At 34.2% G+C, this 21,895-nt stretch overlaps 2 protein-coding genes across 2 annotated transcripts; both read left to right on the forward strand.

Moving 5' to 3' along the window:
• Positions 1 to 11,075: 11,075 nt before the first annotated feature.
• LOC122295565 (laccase-14-like) lies at positions 11,076 to 15,243 on the forward strand. Its single transcript, XM_043104643.1, has 7 exons — positions 11,076 to 11,304; positions 11,583 to 11,734; positions 12,280 to 12,524; positions 12,928 to 13,053; positions 13,659 to 14,247; positions 14,453 to 14,808; positions 14,892 to 15,243. The coding sequence occupies exons 1-7, from the start codon at positions 11,200 to 11,202 to the stop codon at positions 15,029 to 15,031; spliced, it is 1,713 nt and encodes a 570-aa protein (XP_042960577.1). The 5' UTR covers positions 11,076 to 11,199; the 3' UTR covers positions 15,032 to 15,243.
• A 2,112-nt stretch (positions 15,244 to 17,355) lies between these two features.
• LOC122295499 (laccase-14-like) lies at positions 17,356 to 21,507 on the forward strand. Its single transcript, XM_043104534.1, has 7 exons — positions 17,356 to 17,545; positions 17,651 to 17,802; positions 17,907 to 18,151; positions 19,187 to 19,312; positions 19,456 to 20,050; positions 20,601 to 20,962; positions 21,078 to 21,507. The coding sequence occupies exons 1-7, from the start codon at positions 17,450 to 17,452 to the stop codon at positions 21,257 to 21,259; spliced, it is 1,758 nt and encodes a 585-aa protein (XP_042960468.1). The 5' UTR covers positions 17,356 to 17,449; the 3' UTR covers positions 21,260 to 21,507.
• The last annotated feature ends 388 nt before the right edge of the window (positions 21,508 to 21,895 follow it).

Consider the following 21,895-nt stretch of genomic DNA (forward strand, 5'->3'; position numbering starts at 1 on the left):
ATGGATGGATTATTTGTAGCAATTTGAATTTGTTATTAAGCATAAGTCAGGGGCTGAGAATAAGGTGGCTGACGCTTTAAGCAGGAGACATCATTTGTTACATATATCTTCCATTAATGCTGCAAAGTTCAAAAGTCTAAAAACAGAGTATGCTAACGATGAAGATTTCGGCAAAATATGGAGTGATCTGTCCAATCATGACTGGCAATCTAGAAGTGATTATATGTTGCGTGAGGGATTCTTATTCTTCAAGTCACGCCTAGGCGTTTCGCGTGGGTCCTTTCGGGAGTTTCTAATTTCAAAACTCCATGGCGGGGGTTTAGCTAGACATTTCGGGTATGATAAAACTTATGCTATTGTGGTTGATCGTTTCTATTGGCCTCGGATGCAGAGGGATGTACATACCATGGTTGATCGATGCCGAATTTTCCAACTCAATAAGGGAACCAAGCACCAGTCTAGACTCTATACGCCACTTCCCATTCCAGACAAACCATGGCAGCATCTAAGTATGGACTTTGTTCTTGGGTTGCCAAAAACTCTTTGGCAACATGACTCAATTATGGTGGTGGTACATCATTTTTCCAAGATGTCTCACTTTATTCCATATCACAAAACATTTGATGCATCCAAGGTTGCAGCAATATTCCTGCAGGAAGTTGTCCATTTGCATGGCATTCCAACTTCCATCGTATTTGATAGAGATGTCAAATTTGTTAGTCATTTTTGGAAAACCTTGTGGTCGAAAATGGGGACAAAGTTGATATTTTCAAGTGCATTTCATCCCCAAACTGATGGCCAAACCGAGGTAACCAACAAGAGCTTAGGGAATTTATTATATTGCCTTATCGCGGATCATAGCTGGGATATGGTACTTCCTCATGCCAAGTTTGCTTTTAATAACTCTGTTAACAAATCAACAGGCTGCGGCAAGCAAGGCTACCTTGGATTTTTCTAGTTATATGCAAAATGTTCATGAAAAATGCAAATGGCGCCTTACTTTTCATATAAATTCTTATGCAGCTTCAGCCAACTCAAAATGTAAGGATCGGCAATTTAACAAAGGTGACATGGTCCTTGTTCGTTTAAGGCTGGAGCGTTTTACTCCAGGGAGTTTTACCAAGCTGCATGTGCACCGAGCAAGTTCTTTTAAAGTTACCAAGAAATTGGGAACTAATGCATATGTTATTGAGTTACCCTCTGATTTTGGTATTAGCCCTGTGTTTAACATAGAAGACCTTACTGCATTCAAAGGTGATGTTAGTGACTTTTCTGCATTACCAGCTCCAGAGGTCACCCCAGTTATGCGAATACCAGAAAACACAGCGCCACAAGATGAGATTGTTGCCATTCCTGACCATCAATTTGTTTCCACTCGACGGGACGGATATTACAAGTTCTTGGTCCAGTGGAAGAATCATCCGAATTTGGACTCTGTTTGGTTACAAGCATCGGAACTCAAACGTTTACATCCACATCTTTTTGCTGCTTACATTTAGCACTTCAAGAGAGTCAGCAATTGATGCAAATCAAGAGGGAAATATGGATGTGGATATTGACGTAGAGGCAAATCCAGAAGGGGATCATAATCCGTAATCAACGGAGCAGCAGAGGAGTTTTGGAAGTTCACGTTTTTTCGAAAGTTCACATTTTGTTTTTAGAAGTCTAATTATTCAGATTTTGTTATTTGGTTGATTATGTTTATTTCGTCCGAGATTATTGCTTTCTTAATTTAATTTTCCTAGTTTGTTTTTGCTTTCCTAGTTGGGATTGAAAGATTGTAATGTGATTTGATATTTAAGGAAATAAAGAAAATGAGGAAGGCAGTTGTTCATAATGTTGCCCATTCGAGGTTCTCGAATTATTGTTGGCGTGATTCCAACGTTGCAGAGTGATTCTGCATTGGCCCAACTCTTGAGTTCGTTGAGAGATTGAACCTAGGGGTTAGGCATCACATATGCAATCACTTTTCCTTGTTGTATCAACACACAACCTAATCCTTTATATGAGGCATCACTATAAATGACAAAATTACCAAAATCTGAGGGTATGGTTAACACCGGGGCAATAACTAACTTATTCTTAAGGTCTTGGAAACTAGTCTCGCATTCATCAGTCCACTCAAACTTAACATTTTTCTTAGTTAGTTGAGTCAATGGAACTGCTATACAAAAAAAGCTCTATACAAACCTCTTATAATACCTCACAAGACTCAAGAAACTGTGAACTTCACTCACATTAGTAGGCCTAGTCCACGTAGTCACACCTCAATCTTACTAGGGTCAACCATCATTCCATCTTTGGATACCACATGTCTTAGGAAAGCCGCTTGACCAAGCCAAAACTCACATTAATTTGGCATACAATTGTCTTTCCTTCAAAATTTGTAGTACCAAAACCTTAAATGCCCTTCATCTTCCTCTTGACTCTGAGAACAGACTAAACTATCATCAGTAAAGACAATTACAAATTGATCTAGATACTTTAAAAAAAATTTACTCATTAGATCCATGAAGGCAGCTAGGGCGTTGGTCAACCCAAATAGCATAACCAAAAATTCGTAGTTCCTATATCTAGTCCTAAAAGTTGTCTTTGGCAGATCTTCTTTTTTTACCTTCAACTGATGATATCTAGAATGATGGTCAATCTTAGAAAATACTTTAACCCCTTGTAGTTGACCAAACAAGTGATCAATGCGGGGAAGGGGTTATTTATTTCTTATAATAACCTTATTTAACTCATGGTAGTCTATGTAATATCTCTTGATCTTGTATACATTGGAAGCATATCTCTCAATCTAAAGTCTTCTTCTAATGCCATGGCTCTCCTAATTGTTTCAGTATATACGTTAACACCTGAAGCTTGTATAAGGTGACATATTATATCACTCAAACCCTTCTAAAATTTTCAAACTCTTTTCCCTTCATTTGGGATCAAGTGAGGGGCAAAACAGGAGAATTCGATAAACTTAATAGCATATTGCTCTATGGTCATAGGCACTCGAACTAATTTTGCAAACTCACTTTCTGTCCAATCCTTTACCACTTGAAGATAGTAGTTATCATTGAATACTTTTTTGAATTTATTCCAAGTAATGGAGATGTCTTCGCCAAGTTCTTCTTTTAATAGAAATTATGTACTATCCCACCACCTCTCAGCAGCATCCTCTAAGGTCAAAGTGGCATATCGAACCTTCTGTGTGTTAGGCAATTCAACACTCTTAACAGTTTTTCCATCCTTAATAACCATTTTTCCGGTACCATCGGATCTGGCTCCTTAGAGAAGGTAGGTGGGTTGTCTTTTAAACTCTCCAAAAGAGTAACCCCCTCTCTCAGATTTTCATGTCTCCTAGTACTCCGTGCAATTCTAGAATATATTCTATCAACCACTCCATCAATTTCACCTGTCTTAGTCTGAACAAATATTTTCTCCTCAAAATTATATTATGTGGTAGAAATTTCAACATCAGACTTCTTTTCTTTGGCGGCATATTTAACCTATTTTATCACCAAAATGAGTTATATAAATAAGAGCACAATAAGATCCAACTACAAGAACATAAAAGGAGGGGTTGGGCCTTTTCTTTGGGTTGGACTTATTACAGCTATACACAGAACCAAGGCACAAGTGCTACATAAATATCCCAAGACAAATTAAATAACAAGCACTACAAAACAACACTAAGCAATTAGTAGCAACTCATATTGTTCAAAAACATTAAACTCTAGCAAATCAAATGAAGCATCAATGGATATTCCAAGGCAAAACCAACTTTGGCAAACAAATTAATAAGCTAGCTTATGCACACATGCAAATTGATACTAGGTATCCAGGTCCAAATTTTACGTTAATTGCACTTAACTACCATAAGAAGGTGAATATGTGCAAATATGACAAGAAAAGCTTAATCTTCCTTGGATTGAGGCAATATCATTACTTTTTACCAAATTTTCTATTTACTTTAACTTTTGTATTCTTCGGAAATATTTCTTTTTAAGTTTTGGAATTGATTATGATTTCAATTTTGCCCAAAGTTTTGTCTGGATTCTTGTAATTTACTTATGTAGTTAATTTTCATGCAATTAATAATATTAATTTTTCCTTTTGAAAAATCTTCATAATTTTGAATTTTGCAACTATTTTAGCCCAGCTTGTGTCTTCATTTACTAATTTTGGATTTTATTATTAGTGAATATATTTCAGAGTTTTTTCTCTACTTTAGTGTTTTGCATCTTTTCTCAATTATCTCAATCCCTAGATTTTTGTTGATTAACATGCGCATGACAATAAAATGAACGTCGTCCAGCTTCAATATGGAGTCCCAATCATATTCTTTCCGCCAACTTCATTCAAAATGAGCTAGAGATCAATCGATGCAAAGCATAAATTCTTTCATGCACTTATATATATATAGACAATGATGTCAATGTAGCTAGATATGTACAAGCTTACGTGATTGAGCGCGCATTATGACATCAAGCATCTCTCTCACTCCAAAGGCGGAAAATGGTAGCTCTAGAAATATATATATAATTGGGTATAAAGGCCAGGGTGCTATCGCAGAGGTGGAGGTGGAACGTCCAGCTTGCTCTAATTTTTCCTATTGATTGCTGCCTCTTTTTGCGTCAGTTTTGTAGCCGGAAGGGTTTGTTTCCACTGTTTGTTTTCCTAGCTTGACTATTTAGGATTTTAAGTTCTCGAACCCAGTCCCTAGCTAGTGGCCAACACCTCTCCACAAATCTAGGCCACAATACGAGATTTCTTTGTGGTAATTAAATGGGGGTCCCTAGATGATCAGGCAGAGTAATCTAAATTTGCTTGTACATTTTGCTTATTTTTGTAGATTATTGCTGTTGAGAATTTAGACTTTCCAAATTCACCCCCCTAGGATCTACCATTTGCAGGCATAACAAGAAAAAATAGAGAAATAATAACAACACAAGATTTTAAGTGGAAACTCCTAAACAGGAGAAAAACCACCAGACCCAGAGAAGAAAATACACTATGTGAAAAATTGTTACAATCACATAATTTCTCTCCTCACCCCAAACACACCCACAAAGCTTTCCCCACTAGAAAAACTTTAACTCACACCTCTTTCCATTTTACAAAAAAGGACAACAGAGGAATTTAACTAGAGTCAAAAGTTACTAACTAAGCATTGACTGGTGTACCTAAACTAAGAGGCTAAGCCTCTTATTTGTAAGCCTTGAGAGCTTGCTCCTTCCCATTTCCCACCCATATGGGACTAACCAAAGGAGCAAAAAGTCTAACAATCTTCACCTTGCGACTTTGACTGGTCCCACAGTCAAGCTCCACCTCAATGAAGATCTTCATAGCTTTCGCTATCATGATTCACCATAAAAGCATACCCACTTAGAGTAAACCAATTCCAAGCATTTCATTTCGGCCCATGTCGAAAAACAATCTTGCTGAAAATTATGGTGTAACTTCCACATTTGGCTCTCCTGGAAGTTCATCAGCCATCAACATGAATTTCCACCACACACCCTGCATTAATGCCAAACCAATGCCCGTGTGCAAACTTGTGGACCTGCTAATATTAACACATCCTCTATCATGACAACTTTGGGAATTAGCAACATGCATAAGGATATACATGTCTCCTTTTTCATGGAGAGAGACACAACATTAGTATCAATACCAGTATCTCCATTTACTGACTTGGAGCCACTTGCCGAACTAGCTCCTTGTACTAGCCGTTTCACCAGTCGCTAGAATCACTGCTGACTTCACGGGTTGATCTGCCCTTCCACATCTTGTGTAAACCAATTTCTCCACCTCAAATCTGACAAGATTTGAAGCCCTACTTCCTGATATTGCTTTGATGAATTTACTGTAGAAATGAATAGTACCTCACTAAGTCAGTTTCTAAGAAAGATTGGAGGGTCACAATGGATACACTTAAAATTTCCAATCTCCTAGATAGAACCTCCTTAGACTGTACATATCCACACTACCACACTAAAGCTTCACCCCACAAAAAGAACCTAGTAGCTCTGATACCAATTTCTGAGAATTTAGACCTTCCAAATTCACCCCCCTAGGATCTACCATTTGCAGGTATAACAAGAAAAAATAGAGAAATAATAACAACACAAGATTTTACGTGGAAACTTCTAAATAGGAGAAAAACCACCAGACCCAGAGAAGAAAATACACTATGTGAAAAATTGTTACAATCACATAATTTCTCTCTTTACCCCAAACACACCCACAAAGCTTTCCCCACTAGAAAAAATTTAACTCACACCTCTTTCCATTTTACAAAAATGGATAACAGAGGAATTTAACTAGAGTCAAAAGTTACTAGCTAAGCATTGACTGGTGCACCTAAACTAAGAGGTTAAGCCTCTTATTTATAAGCCTTGAGAGCTTGCTCCTTCCTATTTTCCACCCATGTGAGACTAACCAAAAGAGTAAAAAGTCCAACAATTGCTAGTATTATTATGTCGTAATTACCATGATATGATATGAGCACGCGTAACATTAATCTAGCATGGTAGATCTGGGTACTTATGCAATCATCAAGTGTACGTAATCTTCCAATGATCAGAACCTGCAGCTAGCTAGGATATTATTGTGTGTGCGTGTGCGTGCATGCATATTCCTTCCAATTAATTCAGGCAAGCGTTTCGGCTGCCATTTGTGGGAGGCTTCTATTTTGAGATATTTTAGTATAGAAAAATAAAATAAAGACGACTTCAAATTTCACAAACTAATTGGGTTTCTTGATATAAAGTCACGTGTTATGGTGATCTAGCTGTTTGATTGATAGAATGATATACAATATTACAAAATTATCTAGCAGACTGGTTGTTGGCCTCGATGAGTTGTATTGATTGTCGTCGATCGTTTCTTGCTTTGTATTCATTTCGATCGATGGTCGGTCTGTACGTAGTACTGGGGTATCCCCACACGAAGCTGTATTTTTGGATTTTGTTTTATTCTATGTTTTTTTATCTGATGTGATGTATCAGAAGAGAAAAAGAAAAAAGAAAAAAAGAAAAGAAAAATACCCTCGTTAGTAAAAAATAAAAAATAAAAACAAATCCAAGCCTATCATGGATTTTTCAGATAAAAAATAAACGTTGTTTAGCGACATCGACAGTCTGCGACAACTACACATGAACATGAATCATACACCGTACCGTCTTCCAGATCTTATCTTTTGAGAGATTTTGATTTGTTCAATAGTATTCAAAATGAAACGTGACTGAATAAGACATCAATGCGTGATTCAGCATTTCCTAATTTGGACATTTTCGCGTGTGGTCATTAATTAACCACAACTACGTACGCTGCAGGCCACGATTTATATGCATACATATATATTTAGATAAGATTTACATGATTAATATTCCACGTTGAAAACACATGATTCTTTAGATATGTGATCTTAGCCAACTCCTGAGAAGTGAGAACTCATGATCACCAGGGAAAAAAGTGATATAGCTGCTTGCATGCATGGCGTTGGTGATTGAATTTCAAAGTATTAATATAAATTCGGATCGATTTGATATCTTTGAAAGAAATGGTAGAGATTTGGTTCCATAATTACTTAAGTGTCATTGATTAAGTGTCAGTAGTGTCTGTTGCAACGTCTCTCAACATCTACGTACAGACAAAGAAATGAATAATTTAATACAATGGGAAAACGTATAGAAATGGAAACACGTGTATATTTGATCGTTAATTTAGACCCTACATTTCAATAATTTTAGCCGAATAATGGACCTTGTCGATCTCAATTGCTGCTCGAGCTCACATGCTGCATGCTGGGAAGTTAAATAGAAGGACCGTGCTAGGACCACTGCTCCTGGCTGCTGCTGGTGCGGTAGCTACCGTTAGTACAAGTGGCCGGGGATTTTTTTTCATTTTTATTTTATTTTATTTTTTTGTGTTTTTTACATGTATTTTTTTTACCACTTTTAAATATATATTTTTTTAAAAAATTCATAACATCATTAAAAAATATTTCATTAATCATAAAGTAAAAAACAAACAAATCAATAAATAAATTAAAAAATGTGAGTGTTTGCTCTCAGCTATCGCTAGGAGCAGGCGCTCTATCATTTTCTTAAATAGAAATAAATAATGATAATAAGTGGCAATGGCAGAACTAGAAATTTCTGGAGATCAATTTTTGTCTTATGTGATTTATATGTTTGTAGAAAATAAAAAGAGAAAAATTTTAATCTTAATTTCACTAAAAGTCATAAAAACGCAACGATATATAAAATTAGATTTTGATAATTTGATATATACACATAGCGAAGTAAAATTCTAAAAGTACAATTTAATATTTGTTTCAAATTTCTAACAATAATGTTTCATAGATAAATAATATTCATCTATTATTATTTTTGTAATAAAATATTTCGAATTTGTTTTCTTTATAGAAACTATTAAGTAATATTTTATAATACAATTTTTCATTCTAGTATATATGTAAACTAGTTTATCAAGTTTTATGTAAAATTCACATATTTTTGTTGTCATATTAAGCATATAAAGCTACAATATTTGAGACCTTACTAAATTTTCTTATTCAATGAAGTCTAGAGAATAAAATCTGTCAACTGTAAATGATTTTTCTTATATTTTCACTTTGGATTCCATATTAATAATCCTAATACTCTATAATAAAAATATTTTTGCATCTATATTAATAAGTTTATTATTTCTTATAAAATTAGTTTTAATTTGATTTTGGTGGTGCCACATCTTTGAAAATAACTAATATATAGAAATTACACGAAGTTTTGGTTTGAGTTTGATTTTATGAAAATTATGCATGTTTTGTAATGAAAAGAAAAACTTGAAAACAACCTCATTCATTTTATCTACATTTGCATGAAATTTCGTTTAAGAAGAGAAAATATTTTCTGTCATGACTAGTACTATAGACATAAAATGAGCAAATATTAAAATTTGTGCATAATTATATGAGTATGATATCATTGATATGTTTTTATTGTGTTATGAATATTTTATGTACTATGATATGTATGATGTGACCTCTAAAAACCAGCTCTAGCATGTCATTTTGTTTCTGTTCCATTCTAACTTTACCGTAGGTGTAAAACTGTGGCCTTTATTCGAGCTGTTACCAACTTTTCTACTTCTGGTACATCTACTATGGAAGCAAAATGATTTTTTGTGTTATATTTTCTGTGTGCACACTAGGAGCTTTGGAAATCATAAAGGGATGATTTCACATTCTGTTTTTGCTCCGTTGGCTACCGAGATTTACACAACCATATCATGAAGGTTAAACATGGAATTATGTTTCTGATGTGATGTTTCAGTTATGTATGCCAAAAGTCTTTTGAATAAGAATATTTCTAAATTTTCACTTTGATATTTTTGATAACATGTTTTGATTTTGCATTCTGAAACTAAAAATATTTTTTTCTGTATTCTGAACTCTGTAAATATTCATATGTACATGTTAGTATATGTTCTCTATTTACTAAGTTGTTGACAACTCACTTTTTATTTCTATAATTTTTTTCAAATAATTTTAATGGCTCAGGTTGAAATTAGGAATAGGAAGTATTAGCAAGATTTGATTATCACATAGGAATAAGTACCAAATGGTATAATTAATTATTAGAGGGTCCTATTTAGTGGACTTCTTATTTTATATTATTTCAGGTATTTTGATAAATGGATATTTCTGAATTTTTAGGGAGATTTTAATTTGTTATGTTGAGGTATGTCTTTGGTGTCCTTGTCATGTGGAGGAATATATATAAATAATTGTATTGAACAAATAAATTAATATATTATAAAATCTTTAAAGTATATATAATTGTGTGATTCAAAGATAATTTTAAATACGAGTAGTAGCTAGCTCCCCAAACTCCATTTCTTTATATATATATATATATATATATAATAGAACTCTTCACGTGTTTACAATTATCAAGAATCTTACAGACCCCTCGTGTTTACATTAGACAACTAATTGCATGCATGCAATTCAAAGTTTGAATGAAATTGATCATAGCTAGCTGACAACGTTACTTTATCTCTTGGGAACAGGTATTGCTTCGACCGTAATTAATTGGACCCCTACAGCTGCCTCATATTTGGACTTTCTCGATCTTGCAAGCGCATGTTTGAAACCGATCCTTTTTGTTTGGGAGCCGAAACAGCGTTATCATGCAGGAAGGAATGAATTAATATATAATTAATATTCTAGATGTGTTACAACATAATAATAAAGAGAAAAAACAATTTTCTAAAACGGAAACGATTTGCTGACGTGATATTACTTATAAATTTATCATTTAATATTATATCATAAAATAATAAAAAACATTATGATAAAAAAATATTTTATTTTATAAAATGCGTGCGTGGTTTCGTACCTACTAGTCTCGATCGCGGCAGGGGCTGGATTCCGTGTACCAACCCGTTCCTTAATTAACTTCAATGCATAAACTAATTTGCAAGAGATTTCGGCAAGAAAAATAATTTGTATAAGTTTTAATTAGTTAAATTTTATATAAATATTTGTAAAAAAAAGTAAATATTTCTACTTAAAAAATTGTAAAAAAAGTTATTTTTTATTAATAAAAAATAGTTATTATTTTTTATTATTATTTTTATTAATATATATATATATATATTTATGGAATCATATAATGCTAAGGGGAATTTTGTTAGCTGGCCTGTATATATATGCCAGAGCCACTAGCGTTGCATATATGCTGATAATTGTGATCTCATGCATGTGGCTTCCCCGTCGACGTTGTCATTTTCTTGCTGCATAATATATAGCTAGGGGACCCCCCCTAGACGTTGTTGTTAAATATATATAATATTGCATGGTTCTAGTGAATTCGTATAAGTTATGTGTAAAAATAAATGAATGGTTTTTCACTTTATCTAAATTGAGTTATTCTTTTGACGTCAGTAATTTAATTTTGATCGAATATTTAATAAGCTAAAATCTAGAAGTTGATCATAAATTAAGGACCACGTGGCCGGGAGAAACTGGATCGATCGAGCAGAAGGAATTCTATAAATAGCGACTTTACTTGCAAGCTAGAGATAACAAGGCAGAGAATTTAGGTGGCCGGGGGAGAGCTGAAGAACACAGAATTAGAAAGGCAGTAGCTAGCAGTAGAACTACTGTGTCTTTCTTTAGGATCAAGAGTTGGAAAAATGGGATTGAATATTAGGATGAATCTCATCCTGGGGTTCCTAGGACTTTCACTTCTGAATGGGCTTCTCCTTTGCAAAGGCGACGTCCATTACTACGATTTTGTTGTAAGCACTCAATTATAATATCTTTCTTTGGTGATCAAATATATATAATTATTTGGTTTGTAAATATATATTCCATTCTTATGATCTGCATGCAATAATATTGTCCTGAACTGATATCTGCAACCTGGAATCATGAACGTCAGACGGCAAATGAATGGAGCTCTTAATAATTGAATGCATGCATGTTGCTTAAATGGTATATAATTGTACGGTATATAGATCACCATTTTTCTGATCTTTTGGCTTGTGATATTCTTGGATTCATGTGGATGATGCAGCTGCAAGAAACAAATTATACAAGGCTGTGTAGCACAAAGAGCATCCTGACCGTAAATGGTAGCTTCCCAGGTCCAACCATTAGCATTCGCAAGGGGGATACTGTGTTTGTTAATGTCCACAACCAAGGCTTATATGGGGTCACCATCCACTGGTACTAATTATGATCTCTGTTTCTCATTTCTCTCTTCTGATTGACAATTGCATGCACCAATTTGGATTCTAGTGACATTAGTTTAAATTTCGAAAGAATAATAATAATCTTAAGGAAATAAATTAGAAAGAAGCTGGCTCGTGCTCATCATGAGGTAGGCTGGTAACATTGAGAAGTTTATGATTGAGAAATGTTTTAATTACAAAAAAAATCTTACAAAAGTAAATACACAAATTGATATAGCTTGATATAGTACGTATGTTAGATTATAAAACTAATTTTATTATAAAGTAGATCTAACGTATCATAAAATTATATCAGTTTGTAAATTTACTTTTACAAAAAATTTTTGTGCCTGCAACAGTTTTCTGATTGATTTGAAAGTATAAAGAGATGTTACTAAAAATTCGTACAAATTAACATAACTTAAAATAATAAATTAGATCAAATTTCACGACTCAGTCGATATTATTTTGAGAAGCAGAATTTCTTACAACTAATGAATCTAAAAGCATCAATGCGTTACATTTTCTTTTCGTATGCAGGCATGGAGTGAAACAGCCAAGGAATCCATGGCATGACGGCCCAGAATATGTTACCCAATGCCCAATCAAAGCTGGAACAAACTTCACTTACGAGGTTATCTTTTCTGATGAAGAAGGAACTCTTTGGTGGCATGCACATAGTGACTGGTCTCGTGCTACGGTTCATGGTGCTATTATTATTCTACCTGCTGTGGGCTCAAGTTATCCATATACAACTCCTGATGCACAAGAAACAATTATACTCGGTATGATAGTACGATTTGTAATTAATTCTACAACATTTATATATCTACAGCTAGCTTTTGCATTAATTACATGCGGATTCAATGTTATAAAATTCGATAAAAATTAGAAAACTTGTGTTTTTTTTTTCCTAAAATAGCTAATGTAATAAAAAAGAAATATTTTAGATACAAAAGATTACACAAAAGTAAACTCACAAACTGATATGGTTTAATTTGATACGTTAGATTATAAAATTACTTTTATTATAAAATTACTTTTATTATAAAATAGATCTTATAAAAATATATTAATTTATAAATTTATTTTATATAATTTATTTTTATATGTAGCGGTTCTCGTAATAAAAAAGAAAGTACCACGTTAATTGATATAAGTTCACATGAAGTTTAAAATGTTCCGTAGGATCATGGTTTAAGGGGGATCTGAAGGCCATTCCGGAAGAGGCCCTCGCAACAGGCGGCGATCCAGATTTGCAAGACGCCTATACCATCAACGGACAACCGGGAGACTTGTACGCATGTTCTAAAGGTACTTAAACAGTTATGCATATGAATGGTGATCATGTCCGAATAATGAACATGTGGTAGGAATTACATAGACTACATAAGCTATATAAAGATTATATAAAAGTAATCATATAAACTGACATGATTTAATATGATTTATTAGACTGTAAAGTTATTTTTATTGTAAATTAAATCTAATAGATCAAATAAAATCATCTCAATTTATGAGTTTATTTTTATATAATCTTTTTTGAGTAATGCTACTCAACCTCTCCAATCTTTTAACACCACATTTTTTTAAATTTCTTAAATTTTTAAGTTGTTTATAAAAAAAATTTTAGTTTATTTTTTTTAAATTAATTAAATTTTTCTATTCATTATCTATATGTTAAATATATAATAAAAGAAAAAATAAATAAAAATTAAAAAAAGTGTGATATGTGGAAGATGCGTAAATAATAAGTTGTGTAGCTTTTTTTCAACTGTTTTTGGTACAGAATACTCTGCTCGATCGTTTTCTATGGCTCTTTTGTCCTTCCCAACAGAAAAGCTGGATCGAGCCATTTGGATATAATTATTATGTGCTGGATCATCAAAATTAATTATTTTCTAATTTCTGGGTTGCAGAGACAACATATCGTCTAGCGGTGGACTATGGAAAGACCTATCTTCTACGCATAATAAACGGCGTGATGAATGTTGAAAACTTCTTCGGAATCGCCGGCCACAGTCTGACGGTTGTAGGGACAGATGGTGCATACACCAAGCCCATTGTAACAGATTACATAATGATAACCCCAGGGCAAACCGTGGATGTTTTGGTAACAATGAACCAATCTCTTAGTTACTATTACATTGCTGCGACTCCTTTTGCTGATACCGTTGCTCCATTTGACAACACCACAACAACAGCAATTCTCCAATACAACGGGGAATATGCAGCACCCTCATCCATTCCCTTGCCAAAACTTCCTAGTTATAATGATAAAGATGCAGCTGAAAGCTTCATCAATAGCTTGAGGTCCTTGGCAAGTACAGAACACCCTATCAATGTCCCTACGAACATCACTCGACGGATTTATATGACTGTTTCAATGAACCAGATTGCTTGCCCTGATTCTCCATGTTCTGGGCCTAATGGCAATCGGTTTTCTGCTAGCTTAAACAACATAACCTTTGCGACCCCCTCTATCTCTATCCTGCAAGCATATTACAAGTAATACTGCCTCTCTCTCTCTCTCTCTCTCTAGAATAAAGTTTATCATGCATGGAACTTAGAAATGCTGTATTAGAATTGTTACTATATGTATTGGAAGTTGAAGCTGTGCAAGGAGATTTACTTATCTCAAAGCTGCAAAATGAGAGGCATAATGCCAAGCTTGTGATTGAAAATAAAGAGATATTGTCTGTGATGTTTGCAGGAGGTTGAGTGGAGTCTACACTACAGATTTTCCAGAAGAGCCACCATATTTTTTCAATTTTACAGGAGATGTGGGAAACAACACACTGTCCCCAGCTGCAGGGACAAAAGTGATAATGTTGAGCTACGGGGAAGCGGTTGAAATGGTGTTTCAAGGGACTAATGTTGCTGACGCCCCAGAGAACCATCCAATGCATCTGCATGGATTTAGCTTCTATATGATCGGTACAGGTTCAGGGAATTTCGACAAGGAAACTGACCCAAAGAATTTTAATTTAGTTGATCCACCTGAGGTTAACAGCATTGGGGTTCCAAAGAATGGATGGGCTGCCATCAGATTTGTTGCCAATAATCCCGGTAAGTTCTCTAGCTAGCTAGTCATTCGATGGGAATCATGTCCGTGACATATTAGCTAATTAACATAAATTTATAATTTTCAGGGGTATGGTTTATGCACTGTCATTTGGAAATTCATGTAACATGGGGCATGGGCATGGTGTTCATAGTGACAAATGGTCCCACTAGGGATACGAGCATGCGCCAACCACCAGCTTATATGCCTCCTTGTTCCGAGACCTAGTTTAAGCTTTTCTTATAATTCTTCTATATATGCTTGCTTCAATCAGTATTAATGCCTCAATGTATTAATAATGTTGCCAGTAACTTATATATCTTGAAGAATAAAGAAGTTGAATTGGTATACATTCAACTTCCACTGGTTCTAATTAGAACTCTCTGGAAAATAAGTCGTCACTTTTTGACAAGGAAGAGTACTACTTCATTTTGATTTTATCAATGTCTTTGGAAGATCCTGAGTTGATTCCATTCTTGTCTATATATTGCAAGCACAACAACAAATACCCTTTTCCAGCCGCTAAAATTGCCACAAAAAATGGCCTCTTTCGTCGGTTTTGGCCAGCTGCACGTTGGATACCAAAGTACGGTTACAACTTGTTTGCTGTGACGAATTCTTAAATTTGTCAATAATAACTATTTTTTCATCGAAAAAAAAATATACGCGGAATGAGTAAAAAAGGGTTTTTCTTGTAGTGAAGGCTGAAGCATTAAGCCTTTATAATTAAGGACTTGAACATAAAGAAAATCATCGGTCAATTTTCCTTGTTAGCACTTAATTCTGATTTCAAGAGTGATATTATAATTTAGAGAGTACTTGATTCCCCTAACATGTAATGAGAAATTTCTTTTCTTTTTTCTTTTTACCAGTAGACTCGTATCAGCATATGTTTTACATAATTTTTAGCTAGTTTGGTTATGCAAAATCAAATTATTTCATTTCATCTCATTTCATATAATCACTACAACTTTTATAAATTCTCACATAAAATATAATAAATAATTTAATTTTTTCAAATCCCAAAAATTATATTATAATAATATTTTGTTCAACTTTTAACAAAATATCTCATCTAAACTATGTAACTAAACAAGAAATCTTGATAAACCTCAAACAAATTAATCAGTGTGCTAGATACAATTTTAAAATATTTGAGTCACATGCAATTCCTTTGAAAAGAAGTGAGATCGACTATTAAAAAATGATTATCTCAAGTGGGTCTGCCTCGTTTGGATTCAGAGATGAGATGAGATGAGATGATTTTAGATAAAAAATAAAAGTTGAATAAAATATTTTATTATTATTATTTTAGAATTTAAAAAAATTGAATTGTTTATTATATTTTGTGTGAGAATTTGAAAAAAATTATAATGATGAGATAAGATAAAATGAGATAAAATCACTTTCCAATCCAAACGATTGCCCATTTTTTCAAAAATAAGTAAATGACGCTTATAAAAGTCTTAAGATTGTAAATATCATATCTCCCCATTACGTAGTATCAGTATTGCGTTTGGATGAATGGATTTACAGAATAAGGCTTGAATTTGGGCCTTTAAAAATCCAAATTTCTTTATTTGGATCAAATTCTGAGAATATGTTGATGAGTAACTGTTTTCCTATTTATGTTGTAAACTAAAGGAGCTCCGCTACATTTACTTCAAAGATAAGAAAATAATAGATCAGACCCTCTAGCCTCAGGTTGAGGTTTGGAAAATAGGGGTGAAACAATATTTACGTACGGTCTGTCAATCGGCAATTCGATGAACATTAAGGTGCACGCAAAATGTGCAGTAGATCATGAATTGGGCTTAATTTCATGAAGGCTTGGCCTATAATGAAATGAATTTTGGGGGCTTAAACCCCAATGGGCCTAAAAACCCATATTAAGCCCAGAAAGCCCGCAGTCAATATAAAACTTGAAATCAGACAAGATATATAGCCCGACAAGCTCTTCAGCCAGCCCGAAAAACTGTCAGAGAGAGAGAGAGACAGAGAGAGAGAGAGGGCTTGAAAATTTTGAAGTTGTACGGGTCACCTCACCTGTAATTCATATACTTCTTTGTTGCTACAAAAGAAAAACTTTCGGAAAGTCAACTTTAAAATCTCGACTCAGTAGTCTACATTCTTGAAGTGCACCAAATTTTATCAGTCAAACAAAGAAGACTGAAAAACGATTTCGGTATATTCTATGAGGCTGTTGGATATAATCATCAGCATCATGTCTAACCGGAACTTCCACCGAGTCTTGCTGCTCATTGCTTTTGTAACTGTAATCCATCCAGACAGAGACAACTATAGACAAGTACATCAAACATCTCAAAATATTTCACGTGTTCATTGTCACCTAACTTTTTAATTAATTATTGCTGTTGTGTTTTCTTCCTTTTTGGGTACATAATTATATATATATATATATATTTATATATCAGTACCTAATTAACGCAGCATAACAATAAGTCCACCTAAATATCAAAGCATTCTAACTTTCCCATGCATGCATGCGTGCCTTCATGTTAACCATAAATCGAAAGTCCCATCATCGCCATATCCGAGGAAGCCAAGGTTATAAAGAAAGCACTTCCATTCTGTGTCAAACAGACATAGAACGAAGGGAAATCGATCATAGAGCTATTCTTCAAGATGTACTCATTCTCAGAGCTTTTGGGGCTTCTGGTTCTTAGTGAAATATTGCTCCTTTGCATGGCTCAGAACAACGTGCATTACTACGACTTTGTTGTAAGTGCCAACTATTCACTTCCAAATCTTCTTTCATTCATTGTTTTAGATAATAAAATTAGAGGCTGATGATTATTGTATATAACTGGTTTTTTGTGCTTGTAGCTCAAGGATACGAATTTTACAAAGCTTTGCGCTACAAAGAGCATTTTAGCCGTAAATGAGAGTTTTCCCGGACCGGTGATTCGCGTCCACAAAGGGGACACTGTTTACGTGAATGTTTACAATCAAGGAACATATGGGGTGACAATTCATTGGTAAATTCTTCGTTCTCCCTGTCTCTCATTTTCAAAGTGATCGCCAGCTTGAGTCAGACACTTTTTTTAAATAAATTACATTCTTCGTCTTTTTTCTTTTACAGGCATGGAGTAAAGCAACCAAGAAATCCATGGTCTGATGGACCTGAATACATAACTCAGTGTCCCATCCAAGCGGGAACAAACTTCACTTACCAAGTTTTACTTTCTTCAGAAGAAGGAACCTTATTCTGGCATGCCCATAGCGATTGGACAAGAGCAACGGTACATGGTGCCTTCGTCATCTTGCCGGCAGAGGGAACAACTTATCCATTTCCCAAGCCTGATGAAGAACAAGTTTTAGTATTTGGTATGCACAATATCCTATTCATTCAGCATTGAATGTTTGGTACATTCTTCATTAAGTTAGGCATTAGTACTTTCACTCAAATTCTTCCATGAACCCATTGTACATGACACGGTAGAACTCTTACCTATAAGAAAAGAAAGGTAGTTATTAAAGTCTATTTATTTACATTCTTGCTCCATTTTAAATCAATGGTGTCGCCCACTATATGTCAAGATTTACTTTGCATGTATTTGATGTGAAGATTAAAGATAAAACTAATTAGGTGTTAAATATAATGCAATCGTGTACAAAATTGACCGTCGGTTTAAGTTAGGATTGCATGGCGTCACTAATAACGTAGAGTTGAACACTCTAAAAACTAGAAATCATCGTGAAAAAACTAACTTTTTTTTAACGTAAATCTCTTTTAAAATTTTATAAATTATTTCCCACTATTATTATCATCAATCCTGCCTTATAATTGGAAGCAACTCTCACGTGATCTTTTGAACGTCTGGTACTGTGTGTTCTGTCTCTCTGTGCATGACACGCATCCGAATTTCAAAATTCCAATATTTCATCTTTGACTTACAGTTATCTGCCTTAGCTGGCTCTTTAATTTCCAAATTAAGGTCATCTCCATGCATGGAATTTTAATGGACTCGGAAATGTAGTTGTACTTTAATGTGTTGAATATGACTAATCAATATTGTATGTCCTGAAAAATGATTCTTTTACTTTTAATATGTTGACTGTGGCTAGTGATCATTAATGTACGTACTTCTGTATAAATCTAAGGAACATCTCCTTGACTCCATTATTTCTAACCCACGCAGATGATATTTATACTCATTCTTTTACTAATTTTGTATTTGAGTTTTAACTACTTCTATATATGTACATGGTATCCATTGTTAGGAAGTTACATGCACTGTGTGTCATTCAAACATAATATGACACACAGAGAAGTATTGATGTTTTCGAGAAATTCCCATATAATAATTCCGAATTAACTATTGTTGCAAAATCATACATTCTATTATTCTTTTGTTGCAGCTTCGTGGTATAAAGAAGATGTGATGACCTTAATGGATGAGGCCCTACGTTATGGTGGATTAACGACATTATCGGATTCATATGCCATCAATGGAGAACCAGGGGATTTTTATCCGTGCTCCAGAGGTAAAAGACATGAGAAATATGATCATTTAGTCATGTTTTCAATTTCCGGAAGAAGCTTTAATTTATTTTGATGATCATATATGATGCAGCAACTCGATTTTTTACTTATTATAATTATGCGTTGGGGTGGTGTCGAATTACAGATACAACATATCGTATGTCGGTTGATTATGGCAAGACCTATCTACTTCGGATAGTGAATACTGTACAGAACACAGACATGTTCTTCGCCATTGCAGACCACAATCTCACAGTTGTTGGATGGGATGGATCTTACGTCAAACCCTTAGTTTGCAGTTACATAATGATAACCCCAGGACAGACAATGGATGTTTTGGTGACAGCAAACCAATCTCTTGGCCACTATTACATGCTTGCCAGCCCTTATTTTGATGGGCAGGCAGATGACTTCGACGAAAGCATCACAAGTGCAATATTCCAGTACAATGGTAACTACACTCCTCCATCGTCGCCTGTCTATCCGACTAACATCCCTGGTTTTTATGACATTGGCGCTGCAATTTACTACACATCACATCTGAGGAGTTTGGCAACCCCAGAGTATCCTGTAGACGTCCCTCAAACTGTCTCCACCAGAATGTACATAGCTTTATCTATAAACATGATGCATTGTCCCAATGACTCGTGTTCAGGGCCTGATGGGAATAGGCTTGCTTCCGCCCTAAACAACATCAGTTTTGCTAACCCTTCCATGGATATATTGCAAGCTTATTACAGGTACTTTTATTCTCTTCAGAATTTAAGCATGATTTCATGCAAATTTAATTAAACATAAAATAATTTATGTTTAATTAAATTATGTACGTTCCTAAATTATAAGGATCATTTGCAATGCATGCCCTCTAATTCTTTGACTTTAAAATATTTGTCGTTCGAGATTAATTGTTTAGAATATTGTCTAGCTCGCCAACCAATTAAATAAATATCAAAATGAATAGATAAGTGGGATATTTGAGAAGGTGAAAAATCATACAAGATCAACATGTACTAATATTTTGGTTTATTTGATAGAATATTACTTATAAATTAATACTAGTTGATATGGTAGGCAAACATCATAACTTAATCCAAAATTCTCTGTTTTTTTTTTTTAAGGACATTAGTTCGAGGATAACTCCAAATGAATAATCTTTTATAGCATGAACATTCTTATATAATTATCTTAATTATAACTAAAAGAATGTATATATATGACTGATTATTAATTAATAGTATTGATCTAATGAAATAACATCCTGTCTCTCATAACATGATTTTTGTTTTCCAGGAACATAAGTGGATATTACGACACAAATTTCCCAAACAGACCACCGCATGTGTTTAACTTCACCTCAGAGGATTTGCTGACAGACAATGTTACCCTCTCGGACCAGGGGACGAGGGTGAAAGTGCTAGATTATAACGCAACTGTCGAAATAACGTTTCAGGGGACTAACATCATGAATTCAGGAGAAAATCATCCGATACATCTTCATGGGTTTAGATTTTATGTGGTTGGAACGGGAACTGGAAACTTCGACAATGAAACCGATCCACTAACTTATAATTTGGTTGATCCTCCTGAAGCTAACACTGTTCCAGTTCCTAAGGATGGATGGGCTACCATCAGATTCATAGCTAGTAATCCAGGTAAAATTCAAAAGTTTGACTCACGTACTTGCATATTTGACATGACTGTTTTTTTTTTTTTTTTTTGGAGATGAATAAAGAGTAATAGATTGAAAAATGGATGACTTCTCTGCAGGGGTTTGGTACATGCATTGCCATTTTGATCGGCACATGAGTTGGGGTATGGACACAGCTTTTATAGTAAAGAACGGTGGCACCGAAGATTCGACTCTCCTCCCTCCTCCGGCTTACATGCCACCTTGTGAATCTGATTCGTTGTATGGGGTCCGACCATCAAATTTCCAGAAAAACGAGTAAAAAAAAAAAAAAACAGAAGAAGAAGTTATTTCTGATAGTATTAGCTTTCAAATTATTACCATGTTTCAGACTAGGTTTAAGTTTTTGGCGAGGTAATTGGCTACCAGTTATTCATAATTTTTGGTAATCGACGAAAGCTGGTAAAATGTTATGTATTCTCTCCTTTTTCAGAAATTAACATGAATAATATTCAAGGACAAGTCACAAGATGGCTGTTACATAAATAAATTGACCAAATCAATTCTATATATCTTCGTTTTAAAAGGGTTTTTTCTTTTTTTTTAGAAAGACTAATCTCGGAATATATTATTAAAATGCCAACATAGATTCAACCCACAAATTGTTTTAATCTCCATGTACGGTGGATTGTTATCAAGAATATATAAATATATATATTTGCGTTATAACTTTTTACCAACCTAATAGATCGACTCACACTGCATGTAGAGTACTGATCATACATATACATATATATATATATATATATGTATATATATATATATGTTGCACACATCAAGCAGCTTGAAATTATGTAACAAAATTCTATCACCAAACCTCAATATTATCATGTATTTATTGATCAGTGTCGTGCTAAGCTAACTAATTATGAGCTACTGTACTTACTTCTTTATCCGC

The sequence above is a fragment of the Carya illinoinensis genome, chromosome 15, assembly GCF_018687715.1.
Source record: "Carya illinoinensis cultivar Pawnee chromosome 15, C.illinoinensisPawnee_v1, whole genome shotgun sequence".
Lineage (NCBI taxonomy): Eukaryota > Viridiplantae > Streptophyta > Magnoliopsida > Fagales > Juglandaceae > Carya > Carya illinoinensis.